This window comes from Hoplias malabaricus, chromosome 6 (assembly GCF_029633855.1).
Source record: "Hoplias malabaricus isolate fHopMal1 chromosome 6, fHopMal1.hap1, whole genome shotgun sequence".
Taxonomy (NCBI): domain Eukaryota; kingdom Metazoa; phylum Chordata; class Actinopteri; order Characiformes; family Erythrinidae; genus Hoplias; species Hoplias malabaricus.
Genome location: NC_089805.1, coordinates 5,654,475 through 5,681,200, shown reverse-complemented (window position 1 = coordinate 5,681,200; position 26,726 = coordinate 5,654,475). Strand labels below are relative to the sequence as shown.

The following is a 26,726-nucleotide window of genomic DNA, read 5'->3' as shown; positions in this document are numbered from 1 at the left end:
AACAATAAGGAACACCATAGCACCCTTTTGACAATAACCTAGCAACCACCTGGGACACTTTAACAACTGACTGAAATACCACTGCAAAAGCAATAAAAACCACTTGGAATACCTTAACATCCACCTGAAATACTACAGCAAAAATCGCAGCAACCACCATGGGTACTAGAGCAAACACCTATAAACACCTTAGGTACGTCACAGCACCCACTTAGCAACCACTTGAGATACAATGGCAACCATCAAGAAAGGCTTCTGTGTTTTCTTCAGAAAACATAGATACTGTTCTAATTTTTACTAACATTGTTAATCTCCTTCTTTTCTTCACCTCAAACATGAAATAAGCAACATTTATAAAAAGGAATTTTAGCAATAACAAACCTGAGCTCTCTTCAACCCTTGGGTGTTTTGATAAGGAGCTTGCCATAACAATGGCATATAAACTTACGGAAACTGTTATTAATTTCGATCAATTTACGCTGAGAACGACAGGATTTAAGTGAAACCTGAGGCCAACTGCCGTTTCTGTAGTAATTTCACTGACATAATACCGGAGATGTCAAAACAACACGAAGAAGCGCACCACAAACACAGAGCTTCCTGCGTGGTCACGTGACGATCCGAGGGTGTCTCAAATGGTTCCAAGCTCCCTACAGAGTGCACTGTATAGGTCATAAGATTATAGCTTGTACAGCAAAATAGAGCACAAAACTCCGCCTAAGGAGGTACCGTTGTATATAAACAGCTCAATATTCCTCAAATAATGGAATATTTTCGTATGGATGTCGATTATTCATAACCTACATAGTGCACTTCATAGGGAGCTATTTGAGGTAGCGAGTGATATGTTTACATTCAGCGCTATACATTTGAAAGGACTGTAGCTGTTTCAAAACTGCAAGCTCCTACACACAATTTACCATTTACCCAGAAAATTTAACACTATCCATTTATTGTGTTCTTCCAATATGTACATTTACTTTATTTACTTTTGGAGAAATGTGTCCCACTTAATTTTAAATCTACTACTTGCTCAGTCTGAAATATTAAAGAGCTTCAAAGAAAATAAATAAATAAATAAACTAAATCTGAAAAGGGGCAACACGATGGCACAACAGGTAGTGGTCACACAGTTCCAGGGACCTGGAGATTATGGGTTCAAGTACCGCTCCGGGTGACTGTCTGTGAGGAGTGTGGTGTGTTCTCCCTGTGTCTGCATGGGTTTCCTCCGGGTGACTGTCTGTGAGGAGTGTGGTGTGTTCTCCCTGTGTCTGCGTGGGTTTCCTGCGGGCGTGTTCTCTGGGGGACCCTGGAAATCATCCTATCAAGACCCTGCTCATCTATGAAGCCTCCAAGTCTATAGCTGAAGACTTTGAGTGCAGGATAAACAGCTACACCACAGAAAGCTGGGCTAGCCATGCAGCCTCAGTAGCATTGAATGAGTACAAGCTCCGGCACCTCTTCAGCTCGGTCAGAGAGGAATTCGTCTTGGCACAGGCAGTACACTGGATTGATGGACACCAAAGTGTCTGGTGCAGAGATCACTATGTAAATGAGGAGGTAGTAGAGGGCAGCCAAGAGAGTTTGTCAGGAAGAAACTCCTATGCCTATGACAAATATGCTTCTATTCTTAAAGAGAACACCTTAAATTATGAACAATGATGTTAATCTTTAACATATTACTCTCTCAGTCCTTCACAGGGCGACACACTCACAGACACTTTTGAGTCACCAATCCACCTAGCAACATGTGTTTTTGGACTGTGGGAGGAAACTGGAGAACCCGGCGGAAACCCACGCAGACACAGGGAGAACACACCACACTCTTCACAGACAGTGACCCGGAGGAAACCCACGCAGACACAGGGAGAACACACCACACTCCTCACAGACAGTCACCCGGAGGACACCCACGCAGACACAGGGAGAACACACCACACTCCTCACAGACAGTCACCCGGAGGAAACCCACGCAGACACAGGGAGAACACACCACACTCCTCACAGACAGTCACCCGGAGGAAACCCACGCAGACACAGGGAGAACACACCACACATACTGCAGAATGTAATCAGACATTTTATTTGCTTGCTGATAGATAATGCTACAGGTCAGTCCCTGAGACAGAGTACATTACTGAATATTAACCTAGGGAATAGATCTGGGCGTTTGGACAAGCAGCAGAGCATAGTTCATGCGGCAGCACAGATATCCATTTACCTTTGGCTACTTCTTAATTTTGTGGATTTTTAATACAAATGATCACTGTCCATTTTCAAGTGAAAGCTGTAGTTTTCCTGCAGTGTGTTAACATTTAATAATGAAAAGACCAGTAAAAAAACATACATATTTTGCTTTGTAAATGTACAATTTAATAACAAAGAAAAAACGGATAATTCTATTAATGAAAACTGAAAAATATACATTTTGGCCATAATAATCAATAAGCATGAGGCGCAGGTTTAGTAAAAGAGTAGTCCATGAAGTTCCAATAATATAGAGCCATGCCACTTGGCCCCAGGAGCTGTAAATCACAAAATTACATTTATAAAAATAATCCTTAAGCTCCATTGCACCTCTATCTGCCATCCAGTTGCTTGTCTCGGGAGATGACTGATTCGTTGAACTTGATCATCAGCGTGGTGCCTTTGTGCCAATGTGCCGTTACTTTGGCTGGGAAGCCGCTGTGGGTGAGGATAGCCTCCACTACCCCAGCAGTAAACGCAGCACAGTTCAGTGTGCTGTTCTCTTTGGGTACAGATATAAAGGCATTGACCACCGGCTCTTTCTCAATGATGTAGTATGTTTTGTCATCATCATTTGCCTGCTCTAGCTTGTCTGCCTCCTTACCAAACAGAGCTTTCCAGACAGAAACCTATAGAAAAGAAAAGATAAATCCATTTGAATAAGGAAAAACAAAATTAAATGAATAGTCGTTAACGTATCTACAAATAAAAACTAAACAAAGACAGACCTTGATGAAGAGAAGGATGTTGAGCACTTTGTTCTCTCTTTTGCCATTCTTCTCCCGGAGCACCAGGACATCCAGCAGACTGGCACCAACGCTTTGACCCATGTCCGCCAGCCGTGCCTGTAGCTCAGACACTGAATAAACTCGACTCTGGCAGTACTGAACCATTTCAGAAAATAGGAAGGCAAAGGCACTCAAGCTGACCTCGGTCTTGGGTCGAGACAGTGGCCTATCTAATATAGCTGATTTTCCTTTAGTGAAGCTCACGTCCATTTTGGTGACAGCTGAAGAAACAACATTTGGAGGTTAGCTGCTATTAATAAATTATAAACTACTTTAATTAAATAGTGAGTTGAGTCTTGAACACCAAGGCTAAAACCCAAATGGCTGCCTGCTAATGTTGGTGATGACACATCAGATTATACACCCAAATAGTACTCAATAATGTTTCATTTTTTATTGTTGAATTTATAAACCACTATAAGGGGATTTGGGATACTGCATAAATGTTGTGTACATTGTTATTAATGGAAACAGTGTTTTTTGTAATGTAAATGAGTGAAACATATTTAACATAGTTAAATACATAGTTAAAAGCGACCCAGTAAACATTTAGCCGTTGATTCAACGTTGAAATAACGTATTGACTGCCGTCTATTCAACGTTCTCTTAAGTTGAAAAGACGTCCAAACACAGACATTGAAAAGAGGACTATTAGACGTATTTTGGACGTCCACTGACGTTATCGATTGGTCACCACTTAACTAACTTATTAAGATGGGTTTTGGACGTCCATTGACGTTTAAAATATGTCCTTGACGGACAGACTACTTTTAGACCTATTTTGAACGTCCAGGCACGTTCCTTGTTTACTGGGGCCCCCTCCTTTTTTTTTTTTTTTTTTTTTTAGGTTTATGACAAATTAAACCTTGGTTTTCTGAATCTGACTATATTTTGTACACTGCCGTTTCAAAGTGGTAACGCTCAGCCATGGATTTACTGCCTACTTTGCAAATTTAATAATATTAAAAGGGGTAAAATACATCTCTTCAGAGTTCTAGTTCCCATCTCCACAATATTTATTTCTATTTTAATTATTTTATCAAGCAGAAACTTGAGCGTTCTTCCGTATTGTCCAAGAACCTCTCAGAAAGGTTAGCCATGAATTAGCGCCTCGGTCCAGTAAATAACAAACAGTACTTGTGGATTAAATCCTTTGTTATCTGGCTTTGAGTACGTTCTATCTTCAGGATACAACAAACAAAAACAAAACTCACTTGTTATCCTCTGTGCATAGCTCTTCTTCACCGGCTTGTGTGCGACTCAGGTCCTGAAACATGAACACGTCGCCCTCTGCAGTACTGGTGGAGAAACTCCCTTTGTTCAGGTCTGTTCGATTCTTGAAAGGTGTCTACAGCAAGTAACGGGAGGCCATGGAGTCGATTCCAAACAATCATTTCCTTAAATCAAACATGGGTAAAGAGATCTGGCTAAATACAAAGTACTGAATTAGGCACACACCACACTCCTATGATTTTTCTTTTCCACAACTATGTATTATGGAAATAAATGTGTAATAAGAGAAAAATGCTCCTAATACATTCTGTTATATTCCTTATATGTACATGTTTTTGGACCTGGAGGTCGTGGGTTGGATTCCAGCTCCGGGTGACTGTCTGTGAGGAGTGTGGTGTATTCTCCCTGTGTCCGTGTGGGTTTCCTCCGGGTGACTGTCTGTGAGGAGCGTGGTGTATTTTCCCTGTGTCCGCGTGGGTTTCCTCCGGGTGACTGTCTGTGAGGAGCGTGGTGTGTTCTCCCTGTGTCCGCGTGGGTTTCCTCCGGGTGACTGTCTGTGAGGAGCGTGGTGTGTTCTCCCTGTGTCTGCGTGGGTTTCCTCCGGGTGACTGTCTGTGAGGAGCATGGTGTGTTCTCCCTGTGTCTGCGTGGGTTTCCTCCGGGTGCTCCGGTTTCCTCCCACAGTCCAAAAACACACGTTGGTAGGTGGATTGGCGACACAAAAGTGTCCGTAGGTGTGAGTGAGTGTGTGTTGCCCTGTGAAGGACTGGCGCCACCTCCAGGGTGTGTTCCTGCCTTGCGCCTGGCTCTGGAACCACCGCGACCCTGAACTGGATAAGGGTTACAGATAATGAATGAATGAATGAATTCTACTCATGAACCATTTTTATGGACGTTTCAGTTAAAAGATTAAGCCATTTCCCACCAAAAATGAACAAAGATATAAAAATGACGTAAAGCATTTTTCATTAATTATCTATAAAGTGCAGATCACATGAGATGAAGGATTATATTGCTCTGTTGTTTCTGAATGAATCATTATTTGCTTCAGAGGGTGGGAATCCCACATGGAGGGCGCCATATTGAATGAGGATTATTACGGTATTTCTGGCACATCCAGTACAAAGACTATTTCATAATGTATAAAAATTGGAGAATTAGAAATTAAAGCTGGTGGAATATCAGATTGCTGTAGGTAGACAAGAATGGATTTGTTCAGATGACAAGAAAACACTTTTAAAGGGCCGCTGTATACACTTCCATTTCAGTTACATAACGTATGGATTCAGACTGTGATGTCGATATACAATAATATGATGTAATTGCAGTGTGTCAAAATTAAGGCCTGAGGCACACAAACACAATTACAGGATTTGAATTCTGCTAATCCAATTCATAATGTGCTTACCTTTACTAATTCCTGTGACAGAGCATGAAAAACACTAATTTATAAAACAATGGCTGGATTTGGACACTCACACTGTAACACACTGCTATATGTTTTCAGTTTCAGTGCAGTATAGAATTCAAAAGAGACAGTGCAGACTTGTGGGTGGCATCCCACTCTTTCCACCCGAGGGACTACCACAGAAGTTTAAATGTTTTATCCTCCACCATCTATTAGATACTCATTATTGACATGCAGAATTCACAGTTTCTGACCCACTTGTGTTTGTGTAGGAGTACAAAGCAATGATGGAAAAGCCAGACTGCCTGCCAGATGTGTGGGTTTTACCGCCCTGCATTTATTCTTCCTGCCTCTCTATGCAGACATACAGCAAGCTGCTTTAAAGGATAGGTCAGGCAAACTCAACCACAACACAGAGGTTTTAGTTCAATAACAAGAGCATTGAAATTCTGGGCCCGGACACATTTACCTTTTCTTAAGATAGAAAATTCACAGAGCACAAGGCATAAACAGAGCCTGGAATGAGCTACAGTCTTTCAAACGCCACACTGCTGTGTAATTGGTTGAAATAGTGCAGCAGGGCACATTAAATTCAATTAGGACTAGTACTTTTAGAGTAGACTTGACCATACTTATCCCAGTAAACAAGGAACGTCCCTGGACGTTCAAAATACGTCTAAAAGTTGTCTGTCCGTCAAGGACATATTTTAAATGTCAATAGACGTCCAAAATCCATCTTAATAAGTTAGTTAAGTGGTGACCAATCGATAACGTCAGTGGACGTCCAAAAAGCGTTTTATACGAGTAATTTATTTCGGGACCAATTAATAACGTCAGTGGACGTCCAAAATACGTCTAATAGTCGTCTTTTCAATGTCTGTGTTTGGACGTCTTTTCAACTTTCATTTTCAACCTTAAGAGAACGTTGATTAGACAGCAGTCATTACGTTATTTCAACGTTGAATCAACGGCTAAATGTTTACTGGGATGTCACAACCATCACTTGAAATGTCAGAAACTGCTCTATAAGCTATACATCTCCTACATGAAGGTTTTAATACAAGGTTGTTGGTTTTTGCACTATTTCTCTTGTGTTATAAACAGCTTGTGACAAATATATCTCTATTGTTATCAGCATAACTTTTAAATCTTCATTCGAAATCCATGTTAAGTTGTTATAAAACCTTCCACTAAAGCAGTTGAATATACAAGGTATAACAGGAGAATTCAACAAAGGCTCAGTCTTTTCAGGCAAAGATGGGTCATAGCTCACTGTCTGTCAGTAGAATTTTGGCATTTCACCATGTACAATAACTACTTTTGTGAAAAAATTCAGGAAATCAGACCTGAACCAGGGTTAAATATGTGTGACCTCTGACCCCTCAGATAGCATTACACAAAAATCCATCATGTTTCTGTGACAGACAGCCACTGGGGCTTGAGAGTACATTGGAAAAATTGTTTTCACTTAAAAAAGTTCACATATGAATCAAGAAATCCAACCTGATCATAACATTTGTATATATATAGTTTTTATTGTATATATGCCTTACACAAATATTTAAAATATTAAATGCAAATAACTTAACAAAAATAACAAGTGGGCGGGCTCTAAATAGCGGTCTGTTCTCTGATTGGTGCATTTTCTCCCTCCTTTCGTTTCCTCAATTTCCGCTGGGCTCAGGCTCCGCGCGCTGTTGATGGGTACTCGGCTCTTCTTTGTGAATCGGGTCAATCAACTCAGTTCACCAAGAAGAATCGACTCTTACGCCTCCAAAACCTCTTCTCATTCAGAAACACTGCCATCGTTTTGTTGTCAGAATCGTTTGCTCGACGTCTTTTACTTTTATGTTAAACCGTAGTCTCTCTTTTAGTTGAGTTACAGAGAATACACAGGCACACCAACCTATAAAAGTAGGTGTTGATAGTTATTTGATGAATTATGGGATGTTACTTCAACCATCAACAATCAATGGAAAAACAAATCTAACCAGAAACATGACAAAGAAAGACTAAACTAGTGAAAACAAGTGTTGATGACAGCCAGAAGAGGATATTCAAAGTCTTTTAATTTTGTTTGGGTTTATTTATTTCTAATATCCTCACAAGCTTGACTATGGGCTGTGTGTTGAAGAATACCTCTCGTAGATGGAGAAAACCAGGACAGAATGTTCAGTCCTGTCCCATAACTCATGCACCCTTTGTTTGTGTCAGTCCTTTATACGTGCAAGGCTCTAGTCTGCCACATGTTCTTCATTTTCCCTGTAGAGATGTTCATGAGCGCCCCCTTTATGCATTTAATGTGGCCTTCACGGAAGTGTACATCAGTCCCCAGTTCAGTGATGCCTAAACCCAAAACCTTAGCAATACGCCTTTAACAAATAAAACCATTAGAACGTTTGTTTGAATCACAGCTGAAATCCATTCCTTCGTCAGAGCTGAGTAAATGTTTTCAGGTTTATAACTGAGCCCTTGCAGTGAACCATTCTCCACTGAAAAAAACTGAACAGGCAAGAAGGGCTAGTCAAAAGAAGAAGAGGAAAAAAGGAAATGGTCAAACGACTCTTTTACTTTATGGGCTAATTTGGAAAAAGCCTTATAAAGACTGCTTAGCAAACCTGTTTGACATTTTGAGGGCATATGTGACTGTTGTTCACTGTTCAGTAATGTCACAACAGACTGTAGTTAGGGGGTAAAAAAATGGAACAGGCCTTTTGTGAGAAGGAAGCATTAACCCAGTAAACAATTAGCCGTTGATTCAACGTTGAAATAACGTAATGACTGCCGTCTAATCAATGTTCTCTGAAGGTTGAAAATGAAAGTTGAAAAGACAGACATTGAAAAGACGACTATTAGACGTATTTTGGACGTCCATTGACGTTATTAATTGGTCCCGAAATAAATTACTTGTATAAAACGCGTTTTGGACGTCCACTGACGTTATTGATTGGTCACCACTTAACTAACTTATTAAGATGAATTTTAGACGTCCATTGACGTTTAAAATATGTACTTTTAGACCTATTTTGAACGTCCAGGGACGTTCCTTGTTTACTGGGAAGTTGGGAAACGTGAAAAATACGGCACAACACAGAACAATTATGTAGGTACCTGGAATAACACTGACAATACTGCACTGCTCTCTAAATGACGACACCAGTATCGATAAGTATCGGTGTGTCACCCGTAGTATGATTAAAATAATTAGTGGTACATTACAATGTACATATGGGTGTACAGGCAATACGAGGGAGGCCAAGTGGAACGAGGACGAGTCGGATTTTCAGTGTGAATCGGTTCGTTCGCTCACCAAACAAAACGAGTCGAGTCCAGGAGCCGACTAACGGAGCCAACTCTCTGGTGAACAACTCATGTCCTGTGCGCAGGCGCGGTGACCCACGGCAGCAGCAGAATAAACCCGTAGAGCGCTGATAAAATGGCCACCGCGGATGCTGCTAGAGCCCTCGGTGTCATGGAGGCCAAGAAAGACTGAGCTTTTCGGCCGCGTTCATCCCGGAGAGAGAGCTAGGAGGCCCGCGGCGGAGCTGAGGGCGGGAGTTTTTCGGTGTTGTGAACTCCGGGAGTTGGCTGCGTGTTCGTGGGGTCGGGGAGTTAGCCGCGCGCTGCTAACGGCTGCCGTTCGGCCGCCCGCCCGCTTTAGTTAACGTTACTTTAGAGAGAGTTTGAGGGGCACGAGTGAGACCACCCGAGGGCCAGAGCGGACATCCGTCCAATGGCCGACCCCAGAAAAGTGCCCTTCGTGACTCTGGCTTCGTACAGCACTGCTCCGGAACCGAAGAAGCGGCGACGGGAGGAGGAAGGTGAAATCAACCCTCATCATCATCATCACCATCATCTTCCTCACCCTCATCCACCTCATCTCCCGCGGGACGGAGCCCCCGTGGCCGGGGCTGGGCCGGGGTCCGGCCCCGGGGCTGGCAGAGGTGGCGGAGGCGAGGACGGACAGGTTGGAGGACGGTCCGTGGACCCGGAGCCCACCGTGAGACTCAGCGTGTCTCTGTCCGAGCCGAACGAGCACAGATCTGCTGAGTTCAGCTACAGCGAGCTCCTACAACAGGCCAGAGTGAGACACTCTAAATTACCTTTGCACACGACTGTCCATCTGTGTTTTACGGTGTTTCCTATATGTTCCATATGGGAACGTGTGAGTGTTTGTGTGTGCGGCTCATACGGGTGACCTAGACGTTCACAAACGTTCAACAATAACACATTTGAGGAGATACGAGTTACTTCTTCAGCCACCCGAAAGAAAGTTAGACAGGAGACACGGTATATCACAGTTTTTATCACATCCTTCTCGGCCCAGGCTCATAATCTCGGTGTCATTTTTTCCATCCTACACTATCATTTGACTGCCCTATAAAGAATGTGGATAAGACTGCCTTCTTCCATCTTAAGAACACGTCTAGAAGGGTCCTGCTCTTTCACAGTCTGTCACAGTAATCATTGTCCTGTACCTTTAAGGCTGGCTGTTGTTGCTCTGACTAAATGTCTCACATGCAGTTGTAAAAGTTTGGCCACTCGTCTTTAATTTGCATTAGGTACAAACACACAACTATTTCATTTATTTAGTTTTTGCTGCATTCACCGTAATTGGAGGGAAAACAATGTTGTATACAAATTATCGATTATATCTGCTCTGTAATGTGCAGTCTTTAAAACTTTATACCTGATTTATAAGCATGTAATATCCTGTATATACTACTGTTTGTTTATATATTTTTTTACTTTTATATATATCTTTTTACTTGGTGAAAAAGTGATTTTGATACAAAGGAAAACAAATACAAAGTCCAGAAATCAAATGCTTATTTTATTCTGTAATTAAGGCCTGAAACACTTTGGGGAAAAAAATTGGAACAGGAATTATTTAAGGAATTGTTTGGATAAATGTATGATTGTAATCTAACACTTTATTAAGAACAAAAAGGCTCAGTGACGGCCTGCCAGGTATTTCACACACTACAGAGCGTATTATCATTCAGATTGTCTAGGGGAGTCCAGAGGATTCCCTGTTTGTATAGGGCAAGTCCACAAACTAGACCTGAAAGCATGACCTTTGATCCCTCAGATGGCACTGTATTCAAACCTGTTTCTGTGATGGATATCACTAAATATGATTGGCAGTACTTTCACAAACAGAATAACCTATGTACAGTTAAAAAATAAAAAGTAAGTGTGTCAATAGTGTTCAGAAACACCGTCACCTTCTCAGAATGGGGTTTGTATGGGGGTGTATTAGGGCACATGGGTCAGTTGCTGTTGTGTGCTTTCTATAGTTGATAACAACTTACACGTGCTATAGACAGTGTCTTTTCAGGGGCATCACTGCTTATTTGAACACAACAATGCCTAGCCAAAATCTGCATGTGTTACAAAATCATGGCTAAGTCATTCATGAGTGGAGATGTTTCAGTGACCGCTCTGCAGTCCAAGACATTCTCCCACTGAAAACTGGATAGGTTGGTGCCAATCGCATTTCCATTTTTATTAGCATTTCACACTGTCCTCACTTTCTTGGATTTTTGTTTGTAAATGAGCTTTATTCTGCAGCAATGTATTGTCCTGTATTGTCTCATTCAGAACATAATCTAGCCTCTTAATCCAATGTTGTTTTGCTTCACATCACAAAAACACTGGCTTAAATTGTCTATATGGTCGTATAATAGGCAGGCGTGGTATCTGTTTACCTGCTTGACCAGTGTCTGTTAAGATTTGTGTCGCTTTGCTCTAACAGACCCTCACCAGATCAGTAAATGTCTGACGATTTCAGGTTTGTCGTCTAATGTTAAATACCAGTATTTGCATTGCGTGAATGTTCCAAGAGTAAGTTGGGGTCTAGACCTGTTATTTATAGTTCTTTTGTAAATTTGAAAGCCTATGTTAGCATACTAAACCAGCATGGTAATTTTTTCCTTTGTTGTTAGGAGGTAGAATAGTTGCTTATAAGGTTTTCTAGTTATCGAGCTTACTGAAATGTTTAGTACTAGTAAGTCCAGCCTTTTAATTGGACTGGGAAACACAGATAATCAATTGCGATGAGGAGAAGTTTGTTAGGAAGACTTGTTCTACTTTGGCAAGATGCCTCTCCAATTTAGGCCGCACAATATAGACATGATAATATCTTTCAGTAGCACAGTTACCTCACTGGAGGTATACCAGGTTTGGCCAACGGGGAGGAGGCCCCAGGATAGACCCAGAACACTCTGGAGGGATTAGATCTCATGGTTGGCCTGGGAACGGTGGAGCGGGTGGAAGTTGCGATGTACAAAATGAATGTGCTTGCCCTGCTGCTACCACGACTCTGAAATGGATTAAGAGGCAAAGATAATGATGATGAGGGTGATGATGATGATTATAAAGATGATAATATTTCTGGCTTTATGTGAAAGCCTTAATTGCTCTAAACACCCAGGGTGTGTTTGCAAATGATCTGGATTCTCTGTGACAGAATAAACCATTGAGTGACTAGCCAAAATGCTTATTTGCATATAGCAGGTTTTACTTTATGCATTCTGAAGGCTGACATCTTGATAATGATCACCTAGTGACATGTTGTGCAGCCCTACGTAATTTGTGGTGGGAGACTTGTGTGTCAAGCTGCATTAGTTATGTGGGATTGCTGGTCTGTTTATGAGCATTTTTTTAAAGGCTAAGCACCACTTAATGGACCTCCATGAATATTTCACATTATTTTAGTTACTGACATATATAAGTATATATTAAAATGAAAGTAGCATCTTGAACGCAACCGTGACGTCACTGGTGGACAACAGCTGAACAACGCTGCGGTAAAACACCGTTATGACTGACTGTTATGACAGTATCTAGCTAAATAACCAACATTATTCATGACAATAGCCTAGCAATAAGCTAAACTCAAATGTAGAGGTACCGTTATTCTTGTAAATGTGAGTGTCCTTACCCTGTTTACCTCCATGTTACAGAGGCTCTTGAACACCTTTCGTTGGTGTCCTTACATGCCCATATTGTTGGAAAAGCGCCAGTGAAATGAGCTACAGATAACGGAGTGAGCGGATGGTCCTTTCCAAAGTGCCCGTTTAAAGTGGACAAATGTAGTCCATTTTCTGGATATTTTGGGATCTTTGGGCCATTTGTTCACAGATGTCCCACTGTACATTGAATGATTGCAGCCAAAAACAACACACCTTTTCATCATTTTGCATTAAATTAAGTGCAACTTCTAGAGTTGTTGTCCACCATCTACGTCACAGGCAAGATGCCTATTAGAGTTTCCCAACACCGTTGGGGGGGGGGGTCTTTTAAACCTTATTCCTTGAATTAGTAAGAAATAACATGTTTTCTGACTATCAATAAACACAAGTTAGGAACTCAAACTCCACTGTATTTATTTGTTTGACACTTTCATAGAGCTGCTGCTTAGCCTTTAAATATTTGTCGGTCAGGAATACTTTTTTTGTCTTCAGTCTGTGTGTCTGTTTACACTATTGTTCTTCTTTATTTTGTCTCCAAAGGCCAGGAAAGTTCCTCAAGGGCTCACCCCTGCCCTGGACCCAAATGACCCATTTGCAGACGAAGACCGAGAGAGACGAGAAGTTGAAGCCCTGGCTAAGAAATTTGAGAGTAAATATGTAAGTAGTTCTTCATTGTAATATGAGATTCAGTGCTGTGCTGTTTTATGCGTTGTTGAATCAACACTGTACGACATGATTTTAGGACCACAGCATTGAGGGGAAAAAAAGGTTCAGAGAATTAAGTCATAATTCTGAGAATAATCTCAGTAAATACGTTCAGTATAATTCTGAGAATATAGGCAGAATATTTAGAGAAACACTGTTTGGGTTATTATTATTATAATATGTAAACAGACAGACGCACAGTCTGTAACTCCATTGTAACACTTTGTTGTGTTGTAAAGTCGTCTGACATTATTTTGACTGAAATTTGTTGCATTAAATGTATACTTTGATTCATCAAAATGTCAAAAATATCACTGAACTGGAACTGTGATTGATTAGGAGACTTGCAGCACACATTTAATGGTTAGAAACCTCATTGCATATTGCAGCCTTCTGCAATAATAGTTTAGCAAGATATATACGGTGGAAATATTCATATGGTCATGCATGTGATTTATTTAAGTTCTACATATGGATACCTTTGTTTGATGTGTTGTGATGCTGTGACAGGGCAACACTGGGAGAAAGAAGAAGAAAGACCGCATGCAGGACCTTATTGACATTGGTTATGGCTATGACGAGACAGATCCGTTCATTGATAACTCAGAAGCTGTGAGTATGGCTTGATTTAATCTTCATGACTGGATGACAGATCAATTCAGTAGATCTTATTACAATTAAGCGTTGTTTGAAAGCTGAGACTGGCTACAGCACTAATCACTATGTGGGTAAAAGAAATGACTATCCCAACTTTACGGTCTAGCTTGGTTTTTGGTAAAAGGGAAGACAAGCTAGCAATACTTGTTGAGTGGAAAACACCAAACCTTAATTTCTTATGTGTTTTGTTGCACAGGCTGCCTTCATGGTTAAACGAACATCAATCCTGTGCGGTCTAAATAATTAAAGCAATGTGTTACAATTGGGGTGGGGAGGCTTTTTATTTGTATTAACACTCTAAATGTCCCTAACTTCATTTTTAAAAAGTGAACCCTGTCCTTTGTCCCTGCAGTATGATGAGCTTGTGCCTGCCTCCCTTACCACTAAATTCGGAGGTTTCTACATCAACACGGGCACCTTGCAGTTCAGACCTGCATCTGAGTCTGAGGATGAGGCAGGCAGCAAAGATGGAAACCACTTCAAGGTTCTCACAGCACTTTTGTGTTTGTTTTAAACGTCTCTGATCAGGCTGTTAAACAGGGCGTCCTTATCCCAGTGCTGGTGGTCCCACACACTGCATGTTTTTTAGTTTTAATCGTCTAGCATACTCGATTCAGCTTAAACTATCTGCACATGGTCTGATAAGTAGAGAACACAAAAATGTGCCAAACATGGGGGTGCTTTTTCTATAACTTAATTGTGTATGCAGTGGAGGGATTTTCTTTACCCAGCAGTGTTGTTATTTAAGATTATTATTCCTAGGTTAATTTCTGTTTTGTTTGCCTCTAGAAACTGAAGGATGGCGATGAACGAGTGATTAAGAAACGAAAGAAGAAAGATGGATCTTTAGAGGAGAAGAAACCCAGAAAGAATAAAGTACCAAAGCCAGGGTGAGTTTAAAAACACACATCCATTCTGATTCTACAGAGCACTGCAGAAAACATTAGGAGTTATTATGGCAGCTGTTTCATCTGAAGCATTTTGCAGCAGTGCATTGCTGTGTTTAGACAGGTTAGCACATGGTCATGTGGTTTTGTGGTCAACCAAGAGTGAAGCCTTTTCAGTAGGAGATAATGGGAGAAGGAAAGGCTGGTCCTTTTGGATAGAACTCATGTTGGGTTTAAGTTATCTAGCTTTACTTGAAACTCCTGCACTGAGACATGCTTTCGATTTTTATCATGAAATAACACACTCACTGTCCTCTACCTCACAGGGTGTCGGCTCTTAACCGGCCTGAGAAAAAGAAGAGAAAGAAGCTAATGAAGGATTCTCTCTCGCTGGCGGCCATGATCCGACGCTTCACTCGCGAGAAAGAAGAGTTGAGGAAAAAGAACCCTGTGGCTGCAGGACCCCTTAAACTGCAGCGTGGACCCCAGAGCGCCAACAGGACCCTACTCAACTCCAATTCTGTCGTGCCAGGCAATGACCTTTCTATGGCTGACCTCACCAACGATCCAGCCGTAATGTCGCTGCTGGGTTCGGCCAATGACAACGAGATGTTGCAGGACCTAATGGGCGATCTGGACTTTGGGCTTCTGGACACTCAGGAGCCCTCCAGTCCAGGCCAGAGCGAGAACGGCAGCATTGGAGTTCAGAGAGGAGGCGCCGCCAGCCGGGTGCAGAGGACTGGTCTCATGCCTCCTCCTCTATTACCAGACGGCCTACCCGCTCCTCTCATCAAACGTATAGAGGACTTGCGAGCGGTATGTGAAGAGAATATTCTTATATACGTTTGTTTAATATGATTTAGCTTCCACTCAAAACATCATCTATTAACAGTTGCACCAATGAAAGGTTTGCAACTGCTGTGTTGTGGGAGAAACCCATAGTCTGATCGCCACCGAATTTAACGATATGTTTATTTTTAAATAAACTCGACTGGAATTCGACCTTCCAGGAACATAAGTGAAGAACCCTGACCTGAGTTGTAACTATGTAATGACATGAAGGCGTGCACATGGACAACACTGAGCTGAAATGACAGTTCTCCAGCCTGTGAAGTATACAGCCTATGCTAAGACAAATTACACAGTCATGATAATTATGTTGAAGGTAAAAGGCCTTTTGATTGAAGTGCTGCATCATGCTTTAATTAGTTTTTGATCCCGCCAAAGGAAAGATGTTTATTTTGCCTCATGGTGGTGAATCTTTCCACTGATCTCTGTTTGAGGTTAGGTGGAATAACTATCATGTCTTGCGTTTATTTTTAGTCGTAAGTGGTCTGTTTCTGGGACTGCTCTGCAGACACCAGCCCTTTTTAGCACCCAGCACTCGTCTAACTACGGTTATTTACAGGGTGATCATGGAAGGGTTAAGTAAGAGGCTAGCACTTATTTGGCAGTTTTAATAATTTCAACTAAAGTTTTGACCTTGTTATGATTCTTCTGAATTGGGTATTTTCACTTTAAGGAGGTCTAATCAAACTAGAGCAAACTTGTATTTTTGGTCACCAAAACATAGCTTACAAACACACACAACACCAGATCTTCGCGGTCCTATTACTGTCCTTTTTCCCTTGAAAGGCAGGTTGGGAATTGTAAGAAAAACCCACAGACTGCACCTGTGTAGTAGGTGTACGAGATATCATCAGAAATCCGATGAGAATTTATAACAGGTCCTACGTTAAAAGTTGAAAGTGAGGGCACTGTATTCTTTTGAAGTTAAATTTCAGTGTAAGTGGGGTCTAAATCTGGAGCGTTCATAATCATGTTCTTTTTTTAACACACCAATAGAAATAATAGGTGGTGTAATAATAATACTTCTAGTCATCAGATTGAATGTGTGTCAGAGCACGGTGTCTTATGGGTTTCTCCATTCAGGTAAAGGCTGTTAGCGAGAATAGTTGATTAATGGAGGATGATGAAAGGAAATAAAAGCAGGTGGAGAGGAATGATGGTGAAGGAGAGGAGGAAAGGAGAGTGAACAGACAAAAAGTTGTGCTCGGAGGTGGGAGAAGTATTTTAAGGAGGTAGAAAAACGTCACTTAAAATATACCAGAAATATTAGGTTAACTATTAAACTGGCGGATGTTTACATAAAGAGAAACATTGGTTTGGCTGTGGTTTTGACTGTTGAATGACCTTCAGTTGAAGCTGAGCGAGTGCTTTTGTTTAGCTGTGCAGTTGAGAGACGGACCAAATCTCAAATTGCATTTCAAAAGCTAAGAGGGCTGCTGTAACCCCAATGAGGGACAGTGAATACACAGTACATTAGCTTGGTGCTAGCATCGTATTTCACATAGAGGCGCTAGTGGGATTAGGATTATTGTTGTGGTAAAATAAAGGGCTTTTAGGAAGATTTCTTTGTTAATTTATGGGTAGTGTGATATGATTCATCCATGTCAACTTGTTAGATGTTTTAGTAAGGACTGTTCATAAGGCAATGGATTGTTACACTCACTCTCTATAACGAAGAAAAGAGAGAGTCACTAGCCAGATATCAATAGAGCGGTTCTTCAGGAGGGTGAATAAACGCCTTGAAATAGTCTTGCCATGAAGTTGAACCTGTGATATTGACATCAAGTGTTACATTTTCCCTCTCTGCCTCCTGTTGATGTCTTTCTCATCCTCATGCATTTGGATATTTTTGTCACTATCCATACCCCAAAATGGTAAATTTACATTCATTCATTCATTTATTATCTGTAACTGCTCATCCAGTTCAGGTCGCGGTGGGGTAACTTTACAGGAGAATGAAAAAACCCTTAACTTTCAGTGAATGTAAAGGCAAAATTATTATATTCTAAGTATTTTTGGAGCAATTCTACTGGTCCTTTTCGTCATGAAATTTCCACACTGTGTGAAGAACAACTGCTGTGTTCAAATTATGTGGTAAATTAAAAATAGTCAAAAATGGAGATACAGGAAGTCTTTGGGTTACGTCAGTCCCGAGTTACGATGTTTCGTGGTTACGACACATCTCCCATTTACTGTATAAAGCCTTGTTTCGACTTGAGTGGTTTTGCGTCGTAAACGTCGTAACGTAACGTAAACGTCGTAACGTGAACTTCGTGTTTAGTGTGCGCGGTGGAAGAATACACGGTTACGCGGCTCAGGACCGAGGAGGACGGCGTCACCCCTGTCGCATTGTAGGATAAGTGCTTACAGTATGTTATTTACGTGAAGTATATACGTATGATCCGACCTGCACCGAAAATCGGTTTACGATGCAACGTAGGAACGGATCAACGTCGTAAGTCGAGGACCCCCTGTACATATTTTGAATTGAACAATTGGAGCCTGGAGGGTGGATAAACTTTGAAAAATGTCCAATTTGTAGGCCTATATGGTTCAGAAGAAACACATCAGCACCAGACTCTGTCTTTAGGGGTTTTTGTGTGGTACTTAGTTAGTTGATCTGTTGTAATACCATATGTATCTGAGAAAAGCCATTTTTCTAACATTTTGATTAAACAAATTTAAATGGTTGATAATTCCTCCTCCAGTAGCTTTGTTTAGAACTTTTCAGAAGACTTTAATTTGTTTGTGTTTCTGTTTTTTAAGGCGTCTCGACAGTTCGACATGGAGGGAAGGAAAAAGTTCTTTACGCTGGACATGAACAACATCCTTCTAGAGTGAGTTTTTGTTTTTATCTCTCTGCTCTCTGACCACATGCGGGGACCAAACGGATTCATTTACCTCGTGTTTGTCTGATCTTTATCCAGTCACATTGTTTAACAGCCTGTACATTTATCTGTATATTTTTAAACCTTGTTACTTGTACATTGGTCTACAAAAGGCTTGATAATTTAAGCGTAAGTGAAACTAAGTTATGACTTCCCTTACAAGGAACCAACATTTTAAAGGGCATATTTAAGATGTTTTTAAAACTAATGGAAAAGCAGTTATACAGTATGATTTGTATTGTTATACTGCATTAAACGTGCAGAAACAGGATGTTTTAATGTTTATTTTGTCCAAGGGCATCCCGTATTTTACAGGTGACTGTATTAATGTGTTTAGATTATAGTTTGAATATGTAAAAGAAGAGAAAGCTGGTTTGACTGCTTTTGTATAAATGTAGCTAGCCTGTGCTAGTCTGTGCCTGTGCCGTCTTTATCTATGTGTAGCTGACATTCTCTTTACCCCACCTTTTCCAAACTTATGTTTGCTTGTAAAGCACTTAAGAAACCTTTAGAGTATTGACAGTCTAGCACAGCAGTCTAAATATGGCATGTTTGCAAACCCCAGCTCGCCCAATATTTATTTTGATATTAACATTATTCGTAGTAACAGCTTTGTTGAAGTAGCAGCCTGTAGTCTTCTGGGGTTTGCACTAGAAGATTGCTATGAAAATTAAATAGGGTTTGAATGTCGATGTCAGGTACTGACATTGGGTAAGTGGTTCTTGGATGAGTGATTCAACTCTGTTCAATATTAAACCTCGAAAATAAAATATCTTGATGCATTTTTATGTGCTGTGAAATGTCAAAATGTTATTTTATTTAACAGTGACATAAATTATATCAATAATCAAGTAATAACAATAAGAAATAAGAGTAATAAGAATATTTTTCACTCTCCTGTTTGTGTCTCTGTGGCTGTAGTATCGAGTTGCAGGTCCAGGAGCAGCCGTCTGAGGTGCGTTCTGCTGTCTACTCCCACCTGGAGGCCTTTGTTCCTTGTAATAAAGAAGCTCTACTGAAGCGAATGAAAAAGCTGAGTCTGAACGTGCAGGACGACCGGCTGAAGAACCCGCTGCTCAAACTCAAACTGGCCGTCTGCAGCGCGATGCCTGAGCAGATCGCTCGCTACAACATGGACTGCATGGCCAAAGTGGCCAAGTAAGGGCGCAAATATATATATTTTAAATTGCTCACCCAATAACCCTATTTTTAGCATATTTTATTCAGTATTGCTGAAACCTAAATCAAGCCAACAATTTAATGCAGTTTTGTTTTTGTGCTTTCTAGGCAGATGTCAGAAGATGGGGAGAGGAATGGTTCAGAGGATGAAGACGAGGAGAAACCGGGTAAACGGGTGATGGGACCACGGAAGAAGTTTGTGTGGGACGACAAACTCAGGTAAAACCTAAATGTTTAATCAGTTTATTTCTTTGATTACCAAAAGGTAGATGGGGGAAACGTGGGAGATTGTTGTCCTAACCTCCAGAAATGTCACTGTGGTTTACCATCACAAGGTCAAAATGACACATTTTTTGCATGTTTGCGCAGGACTCTGCTGTGTAATCTGGTCCGAGTGAAGCTGGGCTGTTATGAAGCTGGCCAGAATTCTCCTTCTCCTGAAGACTACCTCAAGGCCTTTATGGAGACTGAAGTGAAACCCCTCTGGCCTAAAGGCTGGATGCAGGCCAGGTTAGAGTGTGTGGTTGAGAGTGTGTGAGAGAGAGAAGTTTTGAAGTTCACCATGGTTGGAGGCTTCTTCTACTAAGCTAGATGCTGTAGCTTACAGATGAAATGTCCTGGGATACCAGTTCTGAATTTTCCAGTAGTTTTTACAGCCGATTTGGCAGAATCTTTCCATAAACGGTATTATTTTGTACCTGTTGTAGCCGGGAAAGCAACTGACTATGTCATGGTCTAATGTTAATCTCATTCCATGTTCTGTTATGATAATCAAAACTCTTAATTTGATGTTCTCATATTATTTTGAACAAAATATGAACAAAGGAAAGTTGGTAACTTTGCATGCATAATCGAGTAATTAGACTACTGTTGGAAGCTGAGGGTGCATGAAATGAATATGTTGGACTGTGTTATCCTATGCTGCTCCTTGCCTTATTATTATTAATTTAATTCACTATGTTTTAATGCATTCAAACATCCCTAATGCTGTCAGTGAAAGAAGCCAGTATTAGAACTCCCTTCCTTTCTTCATTTTATTGTCTACATCTATATAGAAGTAACCTACATATTTACAGCATTTCTCTGCGGTCCTGGAGTCATACTATTTGAAGTACTCACTTCCTGTTGTATGCTGTTTTCAGGATGCTGATTAAAGAGAGTCGCGTGGCCCACGGTCACCTTACAGGAAACACGTGAGTTGACGCGATACACCTAAGACACTGATTGTTTGTGGTTACTCATGCAGGTTAAGAACAAAACTGTTAATCTGTTCATGTTTTTGTATCAGGATGAAGAAGAAGATTATCCCCACTCCAAAGGTCAAACCAAAAGTAAGTTGTTTTTAATCGTGCAAGGGAGGAAATGGCACTTGCACTCTTCATCTTCCTGGCTTTTATCTCAAATAGACAGAAATTCTGAACTGACTACGTCCTGAATGGATTTTGTAAATTCCTTTTTGGGGGGGCACTTTAGATCTGTTCACAATTTTATTTTAAACTGATGATATTTTATGGATGTGTTGAGAAATACAGTTAGCATTTACGCTGGTGTCTGTCTCCCCATTGCTTCAGGAGGGTGGTTGTGTCCAGCAGCCATCAGCATCTGTGGAGAGCGTTGTGCAGCAGCCTGGCCATCTCCCCAGGCCGCTGTCACCTTCTGAGCCCATCTGCCTTTCAGACTCTCTGGATGAGGATCTCGGTGGAGCACCATCTCTTGACTCCATTTCTCAGGCTCTGGCTTTGCTCAGCAGCGCTGCTAAGGGACTTATTCAGTCCGACAGCCCAGCTTCCCCCGAGGCCCCTAAACCCACAGGCTCCATGGTTCCCCACACTTCCACAACTCCACTTCCCAAAAAGACCAGCACCACTACTGTCCCATCTGTACCCACTGCTGCTGTGAAGCTGCCCACTAGCAGTCCTCACTTTGTCTCATCCTCTTCTCCCTCCATCTCTCGTCCTTCCTCTGTAGCAGTCTCTTCTTCCGCTGCTGTCAGGAGTGAGGGATTAGTAGGGGTGAAGGTTGGAGCGGGTGGCTTGTCTCAGGTGCAGAGACATTCCCTAATGACTGCTCAGCGACCTGCTGTTGCCATTGGCAACAAGCTGAGCATGCCTGTCACACCATCTCCACCAAAACCAAGGCCACCGCCCACTGCTTCACCGCTTCACCCTCCTCACAAAGGTTTCAACTCACCTTCGGGCAAATTGCCCATGGTCACACCTCCAAGCCACCCCAAGCCCAGCAATAATAATAGCAGTAGAATCAGTGATGTAAGCTTAACCCAGTCTCGACCTTCTGTGCACCCTACATCTACACCTTCTTCCACTTCATCTCCATCCTCTTTGCTCCTCGCTGGCAAAACGCCACAGGCCTTACATACATTACAGTCCAAAAATGCCCCACATGAGTCCCCACGTCCAACCCCCTCCCCATCCCCCGCTCAGCCAAAACCACAGCATCAACAGTCCAACTTCATCACCCCAATGCAGGCCACTCTCACTAAATCCCCACACAGCTCTAACTCCCCCATCCTTAAACTTACGCCTCGGGTAGCAACCGCCAGCGTGGCTACCAGCTCTCCTTCTGCCTCCCCCTCCCTTAGAACGCCTACATTATCCAATGTGCATCAATACACGTCTAAATCCCCAGGGTTTCACGCGGGGTTCTCAGGTGTTGGGGCTAATTACAATGCCCCAGTAGGGCAGCAGAAGAATTCCTCTCAGGTGAACAGCGGAAGCCTCACAAACACTCCCTCCTCCATTACCAAGCCCACACCAACAAACGCATCGCCCGCAACTGGCTCAGCCAATCACGGACAGCGACAAAGGCCCGCGGGTGTGGCTAATCAGGCAACTAAGACGATGGCATCAGTTTCTTCAGCATCAGCTCCTCAGCTACCACAGGTAAAGATTACATCTGTGAGGTCACATAGTATAGGGTATGTTTCACAAACAACAATCTTCATAGTGTGTATTTTTTCTACAGAAAGACTGAAGTTTAGTCTTTTTGTCTTTAGATCTATCTATAGATTAATTACAAACAGAGTGATCTTTTTCAAGCATTTATTTTTAATGAATGATTATGGCTTACAGCCAATGAAAACCTAAAAGTCATCTCAGAAAATTAGAATAATCAACACAAAACACCTATTAAGATTTACTAAGCCCTTATGGTCCCTTAGTCTGGTTCAGTAAGCTACACAATCATGGGGAGATTGCTGACTTGACAGATGTCCAGAAGGCAGTCATTGACACCCTACTGTATCCAAGTATATTAATGGAAAGTTGAATGGAAGGAAAATGTGGTAGAAAAGGTGCAAAAGCAACAGGGATAACCACAGCCTTGAAAGGACTGTCCACTAAAAAAATTTGTGGGAGATTCACAAGGAGTGGACTGCTGCTGGAGTCTGTGCTTCAAGAGCCACCGCACACAGACGTATCCAGGACATGGGCCACAACTGTCGCATTCTTTGTGTGAAGCCACTCCATGAGCCAGAGACTACTAGATAATTTCCTAAACCAAATTTGCAGACTTGTCTGTTTACATCCTTAGACTACTAGTTACCAAACGTATATTGGTTCCTATATGAACATATATTCATGTGCCTTCCATGTCAAGTATGAATGAGACACTAAATAAAGCAGCATTGGTTTTCCTGTACAGTGAAGCTAGGTCCTGTTGCCATTGTTCAGTTGAAAATATCTAATTGGTTTAATTTTACATCTATTATTAGCCATGATGACATCTTCCCATCCTGTCACAGATATATATATATATATATAATTTTTTTTTTGTCTGCAGGTGTCGTCATCTAGTGGGGCTCTGCTGGGTTCAGGGGCCCCAAACTTGCCGCTAGGTTTTGGAATGCTGGGAGGGCTGGTGCCCGTTTCTCTGCCGTTCCAGTTCCCTGGTCTGCTCAACCTCCCAGCTCCCACAGCTACTGCTGCAGGAGCCAACTCTAACCCCACCAGCTCAGGATACAGTCTACCCCCCAGTGAGTATAAGTCTCTCTCACACAATAGAGTTCAATTGAGTCATGAAACAGTTTTGATTGGCATTAGTTGGTGTCCTGGGTATGACAGGAGAAGACTCCTGTCCTAGAAAGTAGAACCTTGGTGAAGTAACATCAGGTAGCACTGCATAAAGAAAGACCTTTCCGATGCTGTGGAGACCCAAGTGAAGAAGCATGATGTTGCTCCATTAGCAGTTGCCTGTGTTGGCTCCTGGTTAATACTCTAGAGATGACCTCCACTACTTATAACATGACATCCCCTTGTTTTGACAGAGCTCCAAGTCTCACAACCAAAAAAGATACATAGCAGGTCTGTTTCACAGCAATAAATTCCACATAACGCCTCAAGGCCTTACTAGGGATTATCCTCCTAGTTCTGGGATGCCTGATTAAGAAGATTCATGATTTAATTCAGTGATGAGCACTTATTGATAAGCTATGCATATGCTTAAAACAAGCAGAAATAGTTGTCATTTTCTAGCAGGCGATGGTCTTGGCCCTCCCCTCGAATCAAGCTGACAAGTGATGTCAGGAGGGGCCCTGAACTCACCCATAAGAGACACGGGGCATCACGTGCGACTCGTGAGAACATAGGGTCAATCACACAATGTGTGCTTTTCATGTTCTCTGGTGATTAACAGGCTATGAAATGGAAGAAAAGTTTGTTGTAGTCTGATTCTAATACATCTTTCATGGTGCCCTGTTTTCTGGAGTCAATCTTGGCCACATTCAACACACACTATACTCAAGTCACTGCATTTAAGACATTGTATGACACTGTGTGTCGTGTCTTTGACATGTCTCTTGTGCTACTGTTCATTCATGTAGTGTTTTTGAACCTGCTGCTAGCTTGTTTGTACTTTTCATCATATATATTTTTTTTGTTCAATCATTTTCTTTCCCCTTTGTCTCGTTGCTTTCTATATCTTTTCCCTTTCTTCTTGTCTTTTCTTTCTTCACTACTCACTTGTTTTATCTTTTTCATCATTCCCTTGTTCTGCCTTAAATGCTCTTTACTCCCTTTTCTGGTCTGTTTTCCTTCCCCTTCCCCCACCTAATCTGTCCTTATTCATCACTTTTACCTGCTTCTCCAATGTCTACCCTGTTCTTCTTGCTCTATCTCTCTCTTTCTCTCCATCTGTCTGTCCGTCCTTCCTCAGATTTGTTAAAGGGTCTCATGTCAGGTGCTCAGGCTGCTCTGCCTCCTCACTTGCAACTCGCTTTCTCAGGTAAACTGTGGCCCTCCCCTCCGTCGCTCCCTTGTTCCCTTTCTCTACATGTCCACTATGCCCTGCCCCAGTCCCTCTATCACTGCCTGCCTGGTGGCTTTCCTTTGTGTTCCTCTGGTGATGGTTGCATGTCATGTCTACCGAGCTATAGTCGATTCTAGACCCTCTGTTGGGTGTGTCCTAAACGTTAAGTGTTAATTCCCCACCTCATCCCTTTCCTATCATCAACCCTCATATTGTAGGTTTCTTTTTTTCCCCTGTTATTATTAATCTGTTAATCTAATGTAAACTTCCTGTTATAGATGTCACTCAAAGCCAGGGCGGAGATGTGAAGAGGAAGACACTATGACAACACCCTGGATCTGTTGGACTGTAGAGGAAAGCTCAGATCTGACACTCTGATCATGCAAGAATATGGGTGGCTTTCATATTGAAATGGACATAACAAAGGGGCCCATCCACATATGCATGGACTGCTGGCTTACCCAATAAGAATGGATCAATTTTTTTTTTTTTTTAAATATTGACATTCAGAATTAATAATATTGTCATTGGAATGGATGTGTCTTTTTTTTTTCCTTTCTTTTGCTAATGTTTACACAGACAGACCTTAATCACTGTGGACAGGGAGGGAAACTTGTGTATGTAAATGTACACACTCTGGATTGAGTGGATTTTTTTGTGTTGACAGATTTCTGAACCACTGAGTGAATTCTGAATGCAGTAGCTAGTGAATGAGTGAGTGAGCGAATGAATTCATCCCTCCCTCTCTCAGGTGTAGGTCAGTGTCTCTCTGGTGCTGTTCCCGGTGGAATTATAATAAGCCCCTGTTGAACAAAAAATTATTTTATATCCAAATGAAAGCGGGGACTTTAGGGGAGGGGGGTGAATTTGTATTGTACTTGAATTTTCAAAATTTGTCTACTTAAGCTGAACTCCACACTAGCTAAATAAAAAGCATTAGTTAGTCCCAGTAACTTTCTTAGTCTTTTCAGGATTGTGATGCGGAGGTGTGCATGCCATCTTCCCCTTTCCCTTCAGGGTTAAGTGTGATTGATGTTTTTTAAAGCCCCATTTCAAACAGGTAAGCCAAGTGATTCTGCTACCCTCTGTTGACCCCCTCATGAAACAAACGCTAGTGAGGGGTCTTGAAGGTACTTTAAGAGATGATTGGGAGGGGGTACTGTTGTAAAAGCATGAGTATCAGTTTAATAAGTGGAAGGAAATATTCCAACACATTTAGAGCCAAAATAAAACGAAATATATACAAAGGAGGTCCTCGGGCTACGTCAGTCCAGAGTTACGATGTTTCGTGGTTACGACACATCTCCCATTTCCTGTATAAAGCCTTGTTTCGACTTAAGTGGTTTTGCGTCGTAAACGTCGTAACGTGAACTTCGTGTGTAGTGTGCGCGGCGGAAGAATACACGGTTACGCAGCTCGGGACCGAGGAGGATAGGTGTGAGGATAGGATAAGTGCTTACAGTATGTTATTTACGTACAGTATGTACGTATGTTCCGACTTACACCGAAAATCGGTTTACGACGCGACGTAGGAACGGATCAACGTCGTAAGTCGAGGATCCCCTGTATATATTTAAGATCAACTCAACAGTAAAATAAGAGTGGTAAGATTTAAAAACAGCCTGTGACTAAATTCAAAGCAGATG

General features: G+C 41.7%; 3 protein-coding genes across 7 annotated transcripts in view; 1 reads left to right on the top strand and 2 right to left on the bottom strand.

Annotated features, from left to right (window-relative positions):
- mcoln1b (mucolipin TRP cation channel 1b) overlaps positions 1–588 on the bottom strand; it is a 15,655-nt gene extending 15,067 nt beyond the window's left edge. For 2 of the 3 annotated variants that reach the window (XM_066674528.1, XM_066674527.1), the window contains exon 1: positions 382–588. In XM_066674528.1, coding sequence (XP_066530625.1) covers positions 382–427 — 46 coding nt within the window. In that variant the 5' untranslated portion in view covers positions 428–588. Of the gene's footprint in view, positions 1–112; positions 171–381 lie in introns of those variants that run through there. The other variant, XM_066674530.1, reaches the window with a different exon arrangement.
- Positions 589–2,080: 1,492 nt separating this feature from the next.
- On the bottom strand, positions 2,081–4,382 carry LOC136700062 (trafficking protein particle complex subunit 5-like). 2 transcript variants are annotated; one of them, XM_066675208.1, is made up of 3 exons: positions 4,250–4,382; positions 2,976–3,256; positions 2,081–2,876 (listed from the first exon to the last, which is right to left on the bottom strand). In XM_066675208.1, exons 2-3 carry the CDS (start codon positions 3,243–3,245, stop codon positions 2,580–2,582), a joined length of 567 nt encoding a protein of 188 aa, XP_066531305.1. In that variant the 5' UTR covers positions 3,246–3,256; positions 4,250–4,382; the 3' UTR covers positions 2,081–2,579. The 2 variants fall into 2 exon arrangements, with proteins under 2 accessions (XP_066531305.1, XP_066531307.1); XM_066675210.1 differs by lacking the exon at positions 4,250–4,382 and adding an exon at positions 4,173–4,240.
- A 4,706-nt stretch (positions 4,383–9,088) lies between these two features.
- Positions 9,089–26,383, top strand: ubn2b (ubinuclein 2b). 2 transcript variants are annotated; one of them, XM_066675085.1, is made up of 16 exons: positions 9,089–9,760; positions 13,194–13,310; positions 13,869–13,970; positions 14,368–14,499; positions 14,805–14,905; positions 15,229–15,718; positions 18,518–18,588; positions 19,561–19,797; positions 19,927–20,037; positions 20,188–20,328; positions 20,961–21,011; positions 21,107–21,149; positions 21,390–22,718; positions 23,617–23,809; positions 24,988–25,056; positions 25,359–26,383. In XM_066675085.1, the coding sequence occupies exons 1-16, from the start codon at positions 9,410–9,412 to the stop codon at positions 25,403–25,405; spliced, it is 3,585 nt and encodes a 1,194-aa protein (XP_066531182.1). In that variant the 5' UTR covers positions 9,089–9,409; the 3' UTR covers positions 25,406–26,383. The 2 variants fall into 2 exon arrangements, with proteins under 2 accessions (XP_066531182.1, XP_066531183.1); XM_066675086.1 differs by lacking the exon at positions 24,988–25,056.
- Positions 26,384–26,726: the final 343 nt, after the last annotated feature.

What these genes read in the sequence shown, in the direction of transcription:
- ubn2b (XM_066675085.1), top strand. Translation starts at nt 9,410, where the DNA reads ATGGCCGACCCCAGAAAAGTGCCCTTCGTGACTCTGGCTTCGTACAGC. An exon ending in TGCATGGCCAAAGTGGCCAA is followed by an intron (nt 19,798 to 19,926) that starts GTAAGGGCGCAA and finishes TGTGCTTTCTAG; the next exon opens with GCAGATGTCAGAAGATGGGG. An exon ending in CTTGCAACTCGCTTTCTCAG is followed by an intron (nt 25,057 to 25,358) that starts GTAAACTGTGGC and finishes TTCCTGTTATAG; the next exon opens with ATGTCACTCAAAGCCAGGGC.
- LOC136700062 (XM_066675208.1), bottom strand. Translation starts at nt 3,245, where the DNA reads ATGGACGTGAGCTTCACTAAAGGAAAATCAGCTATATTAGATAGGCCA. An exon ending in ACATCCTTCTCTTCATCAAG is followed by an intron (nt 2,877 to 2,975) that starts GTCTGTCTTTGT and finishes TCTTTTCTATAG; the next exon opens with GTTTCTGTCTGGAAAGCTCT.